The following is a 15,180-nucleotide window of genomic DNA, read 5'->3' on the forward strand; positions in this document are numbered from 1 at the left end:
GGTCCAAAAAATTCCTTTTACTACCAGAAGTGTGAAAATCAACCAGGCCCAGAAGGAATCACTTAAAACTCTCTGAAGTGTAGCCCATTTTCAGCTCTTTGCAAGCAAATCCCTAGGTGATTCCTGTATTTACTGCAGGTTCATTGAAAATAAAATCCCACGTTAAAAAGTTAATTGTCGCAATATCAAGTAAACAAAATCTCATGACAGCCACTGTCCAAACTGATTCAAAATCCAGTTCCAAACTGATGATGAACAACTAATACAGCAGAAACCAGATACTGATAACAGGGAAGATTGCTAAAATACTACACTTGCATAAATGACGACACTGTGTCTGGAATGTATTCTTCCTATCAAAGGAGGGTTTGGCACAAAAGACCTGTTTCATAATATTTTTGTAAGATATGCCGTTAAATGAGCTAGTTTCCTTACCACTGATGACCCAAATAATCGCTCTTGAGATGCAGAACCAAATTCCTTCTTTTGGCTATAGTGTTCATCTAGAGGAGTCTTGCACACACATTTGGTTTTAATTCATATTTTATGACCCATTCTGGAACAATTATAGCAGCTGCACCATTGCACAAAAAAAGCACTTTCAGGATGGGAGCGGCACTGTAAAAAGAACGGTCTGAAGTAATTCATTTTGCATTTCAGTAGCATCTTCTCTGTGATGATCTCAACACACTTTTGCAAACAGGAATGAGTTGAGCTGCACAGCATCTTGGTGAGGTAGGGAAATACATTATCTCCATTTTTCAGATAGGCAAATGGAGGCACAGTGAGTTTAAGTGACTTGGTGAGGGTCATAACTGGGGACAGAACTCCTGGGCCCAGTCCAGCGTTTTAGCCACAAGATCATCTTTTCCTCTCAAGGGCCTGACCTTGAACCATTAAAGTCAATAGGAGTTTTGTGACGGATTTTGGTGGAAGACAGACCAGGCTCTTGAGAAGCAGGGTTCCTGGTTAAAAGAACCCAAACTTACTTGACAACTATCCCTTTATTACAAAAAGCTGAAGCAAACTATTGTTGGCTTTTGCAATCTGAAGCAAGCTGCTAGTTACTGCAGGCAAGCAGGTAGCTCAGTATCCTGCATTTACAAAGCGTCACTTGCAAGCTCTTGTAGCAGAAGTGTAAACAAGCCATCCTTCCTATGTGGAAATTCAGCCCATAGTAAAACATTAACATGACTAAAGCTGACCTTCTGAATTTCTGTTTGTTCAGTGAGCTGTTTCTAATTGAAGGTCTCTTCCCTCAGATCCTATAGCTTTTACTTTTTTTCCCATAAGCCGGTTATTGCACCCAAGGAACAGAGTTTAACAGGTAGAAAGTGATTTCAAGGGTAAACGCTGTCTGATTATGTGGCATTAGGTAGCTAAACAAAAGCCACTCGGAGTCTCACACCAGCTACAATACAACTGTCAGGTCAAGTGCATGAAGGGTGAGGCCCCTGCAGGGCAGCTGCAAAAGAAAGCAAGGCATTGATCTCCAAAGAGGGCAGCTGACAAACTCCATCTTTCTGTGCATGCATTAGCACTATGCACAGACAGGGTCGTTAGGAGCTTCACAAACATGGATCCAAGACAAAGGACAGTCCTGGTCTCTAATGTGAAAAGGTGGTAGCATTTATTTCGTCCCACCTTCCAGGAACCGCAGATTAGATGGTGTGATTTGAGTAGAATGGTTTGGAACAGAATGTTTGAATTCAGAAGCCATTCACAAAACAATCACTTCACCATACGAACTCAAAAGATTTTTGTCTGGCATGGCAGTGATTTTACTTCTTCAGTTACTGCACGAGGCTGGGGTTTTTTCTATGCTGCTGATGGTAGTAAAATGATTGCTTAAAACACAAAGCAAACCTAAGAAAGAGAGCCATTAAGCACATACATTTTATAAAGAGAAATGTTATTACCTGGAATAGTCACCTTTAGCTTCCTACAATTGAAAAATAGTGACAAAATTAAAACACAATCTCTTCAAAAGTCTTGAGTATTAACTTTGCTATTCTCAGCATTGTTAATTTTTGCTTTTTGGCTAAATCCTGACTTCAGTTCTAGTCATGCTACCCCAGGGAAATCACTGGAGTTGCATGCATATATGTAAGAGAATAGAATTTGGCCCCTAGCGTTTGCGATTGTAGGTTATCCACCTGCACCAGTGTTCACGCTCCTCCCAAAACACTGATAATTTCACATTCAAACTCCATGTCACTTTTAAGAGATATAAACAGAAAGACCCATTCTCTCTCCTTTAATCAGCTACATCCTGTGAAAAGCAAACATTGCAAGAAGGTCAGCGGTTGTGATGGATCCGTGTTCATTGAGGATGAAAACAATCATTCACTCAGACCAAGCCAACACACCTCACCTTGCATTTGTCAATGAAAACTTAGTTAAGCCACTTTTAAGAAAGAGATTGTGTTCAATCACAGACTGTACCATAAACAGATTGTAAATCTAATGACAAAAAATAACTTGAACAAGGTTAATGATTTGACATAGAATTAGTGGTGAGGAAAATATTTATTTTTACCAAAACAGAGAGAAAAACAATTAGATTTTTTTTTTAGTCCTCTTAAAGGAAAATTCATATAAATAGTGTAGTAACTTTTAGCTACAGTACTCTATTTCTCTTTCCCCACCAACATCTCGTGCCATAAAAAGAAAAGGAGTACTAGTGGCACCTTAGAGACTAACCAATTTAATTGCTCAAATAAATTGGTTAGTCTCTAAGGTGCCACTAGTACTCCTTTTCTTTTTGCGAATACAGACTAACACGGCTGCTACTCTGAAATCGTGCCATAAAAACAGCCACATGTCAATTATTTGTGGCACAGGAGGAAGTGACAAACAGGTTAGAAACCTGCTGTAATATCTACAGACCTGATTGAATCACTCTGTTCAATGATCTTTCTTACAGAAAAAGGTTACACTTGATTTCCCACTCTCCAACCTGAATTGTTTGAATAGTAAATCCCATAACAGGCCTGAATAAAATAGCAGCTCCCCAGTCATTCACAAACGATATGCAAAATCTAGCACAAATAAACCAAAAATTGCTGCAAACATGCCTAAGTTTCAAAGTTGTGGGTTATGTTAAAAAGCAACTACACACACACACTCACACACACACACACACACACACACACACAGATAGTCTTACCTGTAAAATCAGGGCTGCTAATCTGAAGATTGTCTCACTTTCTACCTCAATCTGCCCCTGTTTACATAAAGAGGAAAACATTAACGTGCATATCCTGACTCAGCAGTGAAGGGACACAGCCCAGGACTACTGAATCTGGGAGGCTGTCACATTACTCTGTACCTCTAGGTCTCGCTCAATTGCAGACCATACCACTGCAATGAGGGAAGGGGGAGGGAAGAATTGCCAAGTAAAGTTTTAGTAACTTTGCCATTTGTGGGTTTAATTTTTTTAGATTAATTCAAGGAAGTAAATTCTGAAAACAGGATTCAGGGAGAGAAGAGAGGGAGCTGCTATTTGAAAGTATCGGTGGTGTATAATGAACCACTTCTTTGTCTCTGCAATTTAGTACATTCAGGTCCTACAAGTTTCGCCAGACCAGTTGGCTGCACTCAGGTCACAGATATGATATTTTGCTGTTTGGTGTGTGTCTTTGCCTCTCTCTCTCTCTTCCAGTCACCATTCAGTTTATCTTGTAATCGCATATTTTCTGCATAAATCTTTATTGATTGCAACTGGCTAGACGTACCCTGTCGAAGCACAGGGGCCCAGTCCTGCACACCTAAAAAGTAATGAGACGTTTGAGTGCACAACGGACGTGGGATTGAGCCAAAGATAAGTACATCTTAAAACATGGCAACTCCTCAGGGCAAGGACCTAGTTCGTTATTTTTCAGAGTAACAGCTGTGTTAGTCTGCATCCGCAAAAAGAAAAGGAGGACTTGTGGCACCTTAGAGACGAACCAATTTATTTGAGCATAAGCTTTCGTGAGCTACAGCTCACTTCATCAGATGCATGCAGTGGAAAATACAGTGGGGAGATTTTACATACACAGAGAACATGAAACAATATGTGTTATCATACACACTGTAACAAGAGTGATCACATAAGATGAGCTATTACTAGCAGGAGAGAAAAAAAACCTTTTGTAGTGATAATCAAGGTGGGTGATTTCCAGTAGTTGACAAGAACGTGTGAGGAACAGTAGCAGGGGGAAAATAAACATGGGGAAAGTGTTTTACTTTGTGTAATGACACATCCACTCCCAGTCTTTATTCAAGCCTAAATTAATGGTGTCCAGTTTGCAAAATTAATTCCAATTCAGCAGTCTCTCCTTGGAGTCTGTTTTTGAAGTTTTTTTGTTGAAGAATTGCCACTTCTAAGTCTGTAATCGAGTGACCAGAGAGATTTGAAGTGTTCTCCAACTGGTTTTTGGAAGTTATAATTCTTGACGTCTGATTTGTGTCCATTTATTCTTTTACGTAGAGACTGTCCAGTTTGACCAATGTACATGGCAGAGGGGCATTGCTGGCACATGATGGCATATATCACATTGTAGATGGTTGATGTGCAGGTGAATGAGCCTCTGATAGTGTGGCTGATGTGATTAGGCCCTATGATGGCGTCCCCTGAATAGATATGTGGACACAGTTGGCAACGGGCTTTGTTGCAAGGATAGGTTCCTGGGTTAGTGGTTTTGTTGTGTGGTGTGTGGTTGCTGGTGAGTATTTGTTTCAGGTTGGGGGGCTGTCTGTAAGCAAGGACTGGCCTGTCTCCCAAGATCTGTGAGAGTGATGGGTCATCCTTCAGGATCGGTTGTAGATCCTTGGTGATGCATTGGAGAGGTTTTAGTTGGGGGCTGAAGGTGATGGCTAGTGGCGTTCTGTTATTTTCTTTGTTGGGCCTGTACTGTAGTAGGTGACTTCTGGGAACTCTTCTGGCTCTGTCAATCTGTTTCTTCACTTCAGCAGGTGGGTACTGTAGTTGTACGAACGCTTGCTAGAGATCTTGTAGGTGTTTGTCTCTGTCTGAGGGGTTGGAGCAAATGCGGTTGTATCGTAGAGCTTGGCTGTAGACCAGGGATCGTGTGGTGTGATCTGGGTGACAGCTGCAGGCATGTAGGTAAGTACAGCGGTCAGTAGGTTTCCGGTATAGGGTGGCGTTTACCTGACCATCGCTTATTAGCACCATAGTGTCCAGGAAGTGGATCTCTTGTGTGGACTCGTCCAGGCTGAGGTTGATGGTGGGATGGAAATTGTTGAAAACCTGGTGGCTGAATTTTGTGACTTTGTCCTCACCCATAGCTATTTCACATTTGGGGACAATGTATACCTTCACTGCTACCCGCATGGCCCCACAGTATGCCAACATTTTTATGGCTGACTTAGAACAACGCTTCCTCAGCTCTCGTCCCCTAATGCCCCTACTCTACTTGGGCTACATTGATGACATCTTCATCATCTGGACCCATGGAAAAAAACCCTTGAGGAATTCCACCATGATTTCAACTATTTCCATCCCACCGTCAACCTGGACCAGTCCACACAAGAGATCCACTTTCTGGACACTACGGTGCTAATAAGCGATTGTCACATAAACACCACCCTATACCGGAAACCTACTGACTGCTATTCCTACCTGCATGCCTGCAGCTTTCACCCAGATCACACCACACGATCCCTGGTCTACAGCCAAGCTCTACGATACAACCGCATTTGTTCCAACCCCTCAGACAGAGACAAACACCTACAAGATCTCTAGCAAGGATTCTTACAGCTACAATACCCACCTGCTGAAGTGAAGAAACAGATTGACAGAGCCAGAAGAGTACCCAGAAGTCACCTACTACAGTACAGGCCTAACAAAGAAAATAACAGAACGCCACTAGCCGTCACCTTAAGCCCCCAACTAAAACCTCTCCAACGCATCATCAAGGATCTACAACCTATCCTGAAGGACGACCCATCACTCTCACAAATCTTGGGAGACAGGCCAGTCCTTGCCTACAGACAGCCCCCCAACCTGAAGCAAATACTCACCAGCAACCACACACCACACAACAGAACCACTAACCCAGGAACCTATCCTTGCAACAAAGCCCGTTGCCAACTGTGTCCACATATCTATTCAGGGGACACCATCATAGGGCCTAATCACATCAGCCACACTATCAGAGGCTCGTTCACCTGCACATCTACCAATGTGATATATGCCATCATGTGCCAGCAATGCCCCTCTGTCATGTACATTGGTCAAACTGGACAGTCTCTACGTAAAAGAATAAATGGACACAAATCAGATGTCAAGAATTATAACATTCATAAACCAGTCGGAGAACACTTCAATCTCTCTGGTCACTCGATTTCTGATCTCAAAGTGACTATCCTTCAACAAAAAAACTTCGAAAACAGACTCCAAGGAGAGACAGCTGAATTGGAATTAATTTGCAAATTGGATATAATTAACTTAGGCTTGAATAGAGACTGGGAGTGGTTGAGTCATTATACTAAGTGAAACTATTTCCCCTTGTTTATTCCTCCCCCACTCCCCCCACTGTTCCTCAGAGGTTCTTTTGACAGGTTTGAGAGTAACAGCTGTGTTAGTCTGTATTCGCAAAAAGAAAAGGAGTACTTGTGGCACCTTAGAGACTAACCAATTTATTTGAGCATGAGCTTTCGTGAGCTACAGCTCACTTCATCGGATGCGTACCGTGGAAACTGCAGCAGACTTTATATACACACAGACAATATGAAACAATACATCCTCCCACCCCACTGTCCTGCTGGTAATAGCTTATCTAAAGTGATCATCAAGTTGGGCCATTTCCAGCACAAATCCAGGTTTTCTCACCCTCCACCCCCCCACACAAATTCACTCTCCTGCTGGTGATAGCCCATCCAAAGTGACAACTCTCTACACAATATGCATGATAATCAAGTTGGGCCATTTCCTGCACAAATCCAGGTTCTCTCACCCCCCACCCCCATACACACACAAACTCACTCTCCTGCTGGTAATAGCTCATCCAAACTGACCACTCTCCAAGTTTAAATCCAAGTTAAACCAGAACATCTGGGGGGCGGGGTAGGAAAAAACAAGGGGAAATAGGCTACCTTGCATAATGACTTAGCCACTCCCAGTCTCTATTTAAGCCTAAATTAATAGTATCCAATTTGCAAATGAATTCCAATTCAGCAGTTTCTCGCTGGAGTCTGGATTTGAAGTTTTTTTGTTTTAAGATAGCGACCTTCATGTCTGTGATTGCGTGACCAGAGAGATTGAAGTGTTCTCCGACTGGTTTATGAATGTTATAATTCTTGACATCTGATTTGTGTCCATTTATTCTTTTACGTAGAGACTGTCCAGTTTGACCAATGTAAATGGCAGAGGGGCATTGCTGGCACATGATGGCATATATCACATTGGTGGATGTGCAGGTGAACGAGCCTGGATTTGTGCTGGAAATGGCCCAACTTGATGATCACTTTAGATAAGCTATTACCAGCAGGACAGTGGGGTGGGAGGAGGTATTGTTTCATATTCTCTGTGTGTATATAAAGTCTGCTGCAGTTTCCACGGTATGCATCCGATGAACTGAGCTGTAGCTCACGAAAGCTCATGCTCAAATAAATTGGTTAGTCTCTAAGGTGCCACAAGTCCTCCTTTTCTTTTTGAGAATACAGACTAAAAGGGCTGCTACTCAAACATCTCCTCGAAGAATTTACAAGTCAAGACCCTTATCTTGCAAACACCCCACCTTGGCACATGTGAATGGGCCCATTCTCACCTTTGTCAGGCAGATGCATAAGTGTTTGCAGGAACTGGGATTTCTACCACATTCCACCACCAGCAGCTAGGCTAGGGGCAGCATCTAGTTGCTTACATTTGGACTTCTGGGTTAGGGAAAATATCCCCTTGCCACTTGCATAAAGGGCAGAGTGGGGCCAATGAATTTTCAAACAGTAAATATTTTCATTTTTACAGGGGAGAATACTGAACATGTGACACCCGCCTCTCATAACTCAAGCCTCAGCACACTCTGAGCCTCGTGGGAATTTCAGGAGTTCTGCATGGACGAGGTAAGATGCAGTAATGTGATGTTCCAGAGAATTACAGAGAGACAGCAAGAGTCAAAGTTTGCCTCACACGGCTCACCAGGTTAATGCAGTTTCCAACACATTAGTTTCCATAGCCAACCATACACAAGGAAGTGATGTGACTAGCATCATGTCTGGCTGCCTTTGACTTCCCTCACCCTATAGATCAGATACCCAATTTTGCAGCTCCATGAACTGGACTATGAAATCGAGCAAGACTTAAATCTACAACCTCTGGGATTGTAATCCAATGCCTTAACCACTCAACCACCGGGCCTCAGAGAGAGAGAGAGAGAGAGAGAGAGATCTTGAGCCACATTGCTTTACAGCAGCTGAGGACCACAGAGGCTGAATTCAAAGTGAGCTGGCAAATAATTCACAGTTTTCACAGAAAGGTCGTTTTCTGCTGATGCTGCCAGCAGTACAAGCCATTTCTCTCTCTCCCTCCCCCACTCCCAGCAAGCCTGTCAAGAATGTTAGATGACAAGGAATGTCCCCCTTCCAACAGGTGTTGCTACTATGACAGGGAAGTGATCTCTAGGCCGTCCTGAGACTATGAGCATTCTGTACAGATGTGTTTTATTCATGCCAAATAAGTGTCACAAATAACAAAAGGTTTCAAAGTAGCAGCCGTGTTAGTCTGTATTCGTAAAAAGAAAAGGAGTACTTGTGGCACCTTAGAGACTAACAAATTTATTTGATCATAAGCTTTCGTGAGCTACAGCTCACTTCATCGGATGCCGATGAAGTGAGCTGTAGCTCACGAAAGCTTATGCTCAAATAGATTTTTTTAGTCTCTAAGGTGCCACAAGTACTCCTTTTCTTTTTGCGAATAACAAAAGAAAAACAAGACAAAGCATTGCACCGTAAATACTTTCCTTCACTTCAGGCACATTTAATGTGGATTCCAAAGTCAAAAGCAATGCCTCAGACCCTGAGCTGCCACCCACCAATGGGTGCTCAGCCCAGCTCAGGATGAGGATGTAAAAGTGGTTTCAAAGTTTTTGTGTTCCCCTGACTCTACATCAGACTCATCCACTAACGCAATTTAGAGTTGCCAATGGCCTCAAAAGGGCAGATACGGCAGGGGATCATGGACTGCAAATGGCCACAACCTCTTTCCCTATGCCATGCCCTTTGCAGCAGCCCCAGGGCAGGGGCCCTAGAAGCCTCGGTGGTAGGTGTGCCCACAGGAGGCATGACCTGCACTGGGTGGGGAAACCTCCTTTAGCCAGTGATGCTGCCTCTATGGTAACTTTTCACCAGGTGAGCAGTGCAAAACTGCTCTAATATAGCCCAAGATATGGTCCATCATCTCTAAGCACCCAGCAAAAGCCTAAATCAATTCTTACATCAAAGGTCCTAACCCCTTTCTATCTAGTCCCAAGGAAAAACTTGCTTTATCATCTGCTTCTGGGACAAGCACACTGATAAGGGGAAAAGCCTGTGGGGAATGCTTCTCCAGCGAGCACCCATAACGAGGCTTTTATAATGGCATGCAGAGCCCAAACCACCCCCCCCCAGGGGAACTAAATCCTCTTATTACAGAAGGTTTACATTAAGATACCTTATACAAATGAGACCGGCTGCTCTGGCAGGATGTTTGGCTCATAGGTGTCTATTCTAACTCCGCTAAAGAAATGTGTCTGGTTATGATCAGTTACAAGAAAAGGAGTACTTGTGGCACCTTAGAGACTAACAAATTTATTTGAGCATAAGCTTTCGTGAGCTACAGCTCACTTCATCGGATGCATACCGATGAAGTGAGCTGTAGCTCACAAAAGCTTATGCTCTAATAAATGTGTTAGTCTCTAAGGTGCCACAAGTCCTCCTTTTGTTTTTGTGAATACAGACTAACATGGCTGCTACTCTGAAACCTGTTGTTATGATCAGTTATGACCGTCAGAAGAATCTGCACAGTCTGTTGAATTAATCTGCTGTTTAGAAAGAAGTAGAATCATAGAATCATAGAGAATCATAGAATATCAGGGTTGGAAGGGACCCCTGAAGGTCATCTAGTCCAACCCCCTGCTCGAAGCAGGACCAATTCCCAGTTAAATCATCCCAGCCAGGGCTTTGTCAAGCCTGACCTTAAAAACCTCTAAGGAAGGAGATTCTACCACCTCCCTAGGTAACGCATTCCAGTGTTTCACCACCCTCTTAGTGAAAAAGTTTTTCCTAATATCCAATCTAAACCTCCCCCACTGCAACTTGAGACCATTACTCCTCGTTCTGTCATCTGCTACCATTGAGAACAGTCTAGAGCCATCCTCTTTGGAACCCCCTTTCAGGTAGTTGAAAGCAGCTATCAAATCCCCCCTCATTCTTCTCTTCTGCAGGCTAAACAATCCCAGCTCCCTCAGCCTCTCCTCATAAGTAGGCACACCTACTGGTACATGAGATCCAGTGGGTCTCTAAGGAACGTTAAACACAACGTTAAACACGTTACAATACATGTCTGTTAATTATGGCAGAACCCACTTAGCGGTAACCACGAAAGCTCATGCTCAAATAAATTGGTTAGTCTCTAAGGTGCCACAAGTACTCCTTTTCTTTTTGCATACCACTACGGTATACTTAAAAGCATGCATAAGTGTTGCTAATGGATGGAGCACAGGACTAGAATCCGGGATGTCTGAGTTTTATTCCCAATTCTGCCACTGTGAATCACCATGGGACCATGGGCAAGTTACTTACCCTCTATGCCTCCGTTTATCCTTCTATAAAATGGGGCTAATACTTGGCTACCTGGCAGGGACGGTGTGATGCTTAATGTTTGCAAAACTCTTGGAAGATGAAAAGCTAAGTGAAACACTTATCATTAATAACAATTATGATTATTATTATACCAATCTTAAATATGTATTTACGTGGCTGTAAATACACATTTTAAGAGGTGCTGGGGCTCTCCTATGCATGTTATGATGTTTTGTGATAATTACTATTAACAAACAACAACATGACAATTGACTGAACAAAGCTCTTTAGCCAGGATATTAAGAGGCTGGCATTCAAATCCATTCAATCATGCAACAGGGATTGCTTTGAGTGTCGTTTCAGCCTCCATCCTAGGATTTTGTTGATCCATGTCCCTGCGTCCGTGTATTCTTTTGCTTGTGAATTATAATTCGGGGCATGTTATTAATTGTGTTGCTCCCCATATTGACCTATTTTGGACAGAACATTGCAACTAACTTTACAAGCACCGTCTTCCTCATTCCTTTACAGCAAGGCGCATTGCTCGTGGAATGGAAACATACTGCACATTCAACACCGAAATTCTAAGTTTGATAATTCTGCACACCACAGTACCATGAAAAAATGCATTCTGGATAGTTATAAAAATCCGAGTCTATTAGATGGAAGCCAAATTAGCACCCATAATAGCTGGGGAGGGTGAGGGGGGACACAGATGACATACCACAGGGCTGGGGAGCATTACTATCATAGAAGGCATAATAGGCCTGCTTCTCCACAGCCTTGCACCTTGTGTAGACATTTACTCCTGTGCAACATGAGGTCAGATTCTAAGGTCATGTAAATCAAGCTTAGCTCCACTAACTTCCGTGGAATGATACCAATTTATATCAGCTGAGGATCTGGCCCAAGCACTCAGCATTACACAGGCCTCAATCACCATGCAAGGCAGTGAAGAATCAGACCCAGTGTTTTCAGGGGAGCTGCAGATCTTACTATACCTTTAAAACAAGGTGATGACTTCACTACCCCCAACTGTTGCAAGCATGTCTCATGGCCTTGCATTCCCCAGTCTTTTCAGACTCTTGCATGAGTGCATTGGTACATGAAGAGGCTCTAGGAGCCCTTTCTTTCCCTAGGGCCAGCTGTACTCTGGCCTTATCTTTAGGACACAGTGGACTGTTTTCGATTATTGTTTATTATTTGTATGAAAGTCGCACCTAGAAATCCCACTGTGCAAGGTGCTGTACAAACTGGGGGCAAAGGGGGGGGAAGCACATGCCCTGAAGAGTGTAAAATCTAAACAGACAGAGTTGGAGGGAAAACAGAGGCACAGAGAAAAGAAGTGACTTACCCAACGCCACACATCAGGTCAGAGCCAGGGCTTAAAGCCAAGTCTCCTACCACTCATTCCATGCCCTAACCACTAGCCCATGCTTGTGGGTGGACTCCAATCTGTACATCAACATGTGTTCATTCAAAAGGCTGGGAAGCCTTTCCAACAAAGCCAGGCAGTATTCTGAGTTTGTAACAATCCCAAATTGGCGGAGCTGCGTGTGGTTCCAGGTTCTGCGATGACAGTTCAGCACTACTCCAGCAATCATAGCAATTTTCAAAACCAGAGGGGAACGACACACTGATAAAGATTAATTTGCATGTCCTGGGATGGCTGGACCATTTAAGCATAAGTTTAGGCAAGTAGGCCAAGGGGCTGGGAGCTAGGTCTGCAGCATGCTCTGAGAACCACCTGTCGAACATGAAGATTGGATATTTTCCTAGAGTTATCCCAAGAGGGAAAAAGGTTACCAGCAAGAGGTTAAGTAGATGGATGTAATTCAGATCATGACATCTGATTCTTACACATTTCAGATGTAAATAAGTCTAGCCAGAATCAAACGAGCTGCTCCAGGAAGGGGATGGAATTGATATTTTTCAATTAAGCTTTGCAGTAAGGACCAATTGTTTTAACTGAAGAGCCAAATTCATCTGCCGGTGTAGCTTTCCAGAAGTCCATGGGTTTACAGCAGGACGGACTCTGGCGCAACTTGTCCTGGTGGCTCTTGTGAGGCAGAATAATGTTAGACTAATAATAGGACTTAGCAGCTGTCCAAGCTGAGTGGTAAGTACTGTCGAGCAGGAGAGCATCAATATTCACAATGAGTAGTAAAGGCCAAATCCTGCCTTCTCTGGGCAGAATTTGGGCCCTAATTCATCAAAGAAAGAATTTAAGCATGTACTTCAGGCTCACTAAAGAGAGAGAGAGAGGACCACAGCACGTGCTGTAAAGTGTTTCAAGGGAGACAACTGGCTGTACGTGGACACAGTGTAAGTGAATGCAGTAATAAGAATGCAGAACAAGGCCCACCTTTCTACCTTCTTGGCCATCACTACCAGTTCCCAAAGCAGATCAGTGCAATTATCTCTGGGATGTCTGACAGGCCAATGGCAAAGTATTAGTCAATGAAAATCAGATCCTCACCTTGTAAACAGCTCTACAACTCTCCTTTTGATAAAATCATTCGGGAGTGACAGTCTCAAGCAAGGGAGTGGCTCTAACGATGGAAGGTGTGGTGAGTAGGAACAACCTGTTATCATATGACAAAGGTAGCTATGGAGGACTAAAGTAGGCCAAGCAAATGTAACAACTCACTCTTCCAGGGAGGCTACATTGGATAACATGATCAAATGAAGCAAACACTAATAAGAGATGAATACCCAGTAATTGAAAAGAGATACCTAGGGGCCCTATTTTGATCACTGACATTTATATGTGCATCTCAATTATAGGCAGAGCTAACAGTGTCACCTAGAGGTAAGAATGCCCCACACATCCGATTATCAGACCCTGTTTTCAGTGGCTTACAACTTTGCCAAAGTTAAATTATTTGGACTGAAATTTTCCACGCCAGGCATCTGTCTCCACTAATATTTTTGGGGAAAGTTTTATATTAAACAGTTGAGGCTATTTCTCAGAGTGAGATAAGGGAAAATACACTATTTTGCTCATGGTTTGTTGAGACACTTTGGCACCTCTGTGCTGTAGAGTAGGGACTTGAAATTTGTCAGAAGCACCACCCCAGGACCAAGGATGTCCCTTTTGCCATTTCCCTGAAAATTTGCCCAAATGTGGCTAATTTATAGGCCTCAAAAAAAATCAACAACTCAGTTTACACATGCTCAGATGAGACTTGTTAGAGTTTGGCAGCTAAATTCCCCAAAGTCTCTGTCTGCACTGAGCATGCTCCATCCCCTCACAGCTCCTATGTGCTGACCAGACTGAGCACGTGCCATCCCCATGGATCATGCTTCCTCCTGGGACTGCAAGGCCTAAGAAGGACTTCTCTGCAACTGCTCTTCTCAACCCACCAGCCAGGGGCTGTGAGCAGGAACACTCCCTCCTTTGCATTCAGTGCTCCTGCTTCTGGTGCCCAAGCAGCATGGAGGATGAGGAGGCAGTGGTGGTGACAGCACGTTGATTTGAATGCAGGAGAGAGCGGGAGGTGGAAGAGGAGAATAGGATCAGAGGGAGACGGGCCCCAGTTCTCCATTAACTGAAGTGGTTGAGATCCGTGCAGTGAATCTAAAGGTCCGAACCCTGTTTTTGCAGGGTCAGTGTGGTTCCACATGATAAGAGGTCTGGATTTTTGGCGTTTTGTTTTGTTTTAAAACAGGGGAAGTTCCACTAATAAAACCTACTTTAAAAGAACATTAAGGTTGCAAAGTCAAGCACTCAAAAACGTCAGGAGATATTAGAATCCAGAACACAGTGGGAACTTACTAATGGCACTGGCAGAGACTCCGCAAGTCCCTTCATTATCAAGAGCTCTAGCCACTCGACCCAACTGGTGGAGAGCAGATTGGTTTGTTTTCGAGATCCCATAATTATTTAATTACACTGTGTGGTGCACAGGTTTTTCTCATTAATGTACAGAGCATAGGTGTACAGAGTATCGGGGTGCAGCGGAACCCCTGAGTCCCACTCAATTGAGGGGGCAGGAAAGCCATAGGAAGCAGAGTGCATGGCGTAAAGCCCCCATGCACCACAGAGTGCCGCTCCATGGAGGCTCCTTCATGGCTGAGTGCAGGGGTTGGATAGCGGCTCGGAAGCTAATGCAACCCTGAGACTGAAGTAGCAGCCACAGATTGGGTAGGTGCTGTCGATCAACAGCCGGAGTGGGGATAGACAACCTCTCAGATCTCTTTCCTGGCAGTGATCCCTGGTGCCCATGTCAGTGGCTTAGGCCTACCTCAGCTTAGATACCTAAAACTCATGACTGTCAGGCCTTGGTTAGCCAAGTGGTGAGCTGAGACTTCAGAACTTCGTTCTCAACTCCACTCACTTTGTTACATCCTCCATCTGCCCCAATCCGCTCTGTTCTGTTCACATATTGTGTCCAA

General features: G+C 43.6%; 1 protein-coding gene across 1 annotated transcript in view; it reads right to left on the reverse strand.

The window, feature by feature from the left end:
• FRMD4B (FERM domain containing 4B) overlaps positions 1–15,180 on the reverse strand; it is a 117,051-nt gene that overhangs the window by 55,586 nt on the left and 46,285 nt on the right. Inside the window, exons 6-7 of the mRNA XM_077822005.1 lie at positions 3,170–3,226; positions 1,920–1,942 (exon numbers count right to left, since the gene is read on the reverse strand). Of these exons, the coding sequence (XP_077678131.1) occupies positions 1,920–1,942; positions 3,170–3,226 (80 nt within the window). The remainder of the gene's footprint in view (positions 1–1,919; positions 1,943–3,169; positions 3,227–15,180) is intronic.

This window comes from Eretmochelys imbricata, chromosome 7, assembly GCF_965152235.1.
Source record: "Eretmochelys imbricata isolate rEreImb1 chromosome 7, rEreImb1.hap1, whole genome shotgun sequence".
Classification (NCBI taxonomy): domain Eukaryota; kingdom Metazoa; phylum Chordata; order Testudines; family Cheloniidae; genus Eretmochelys; species Eretmochelys imbricata.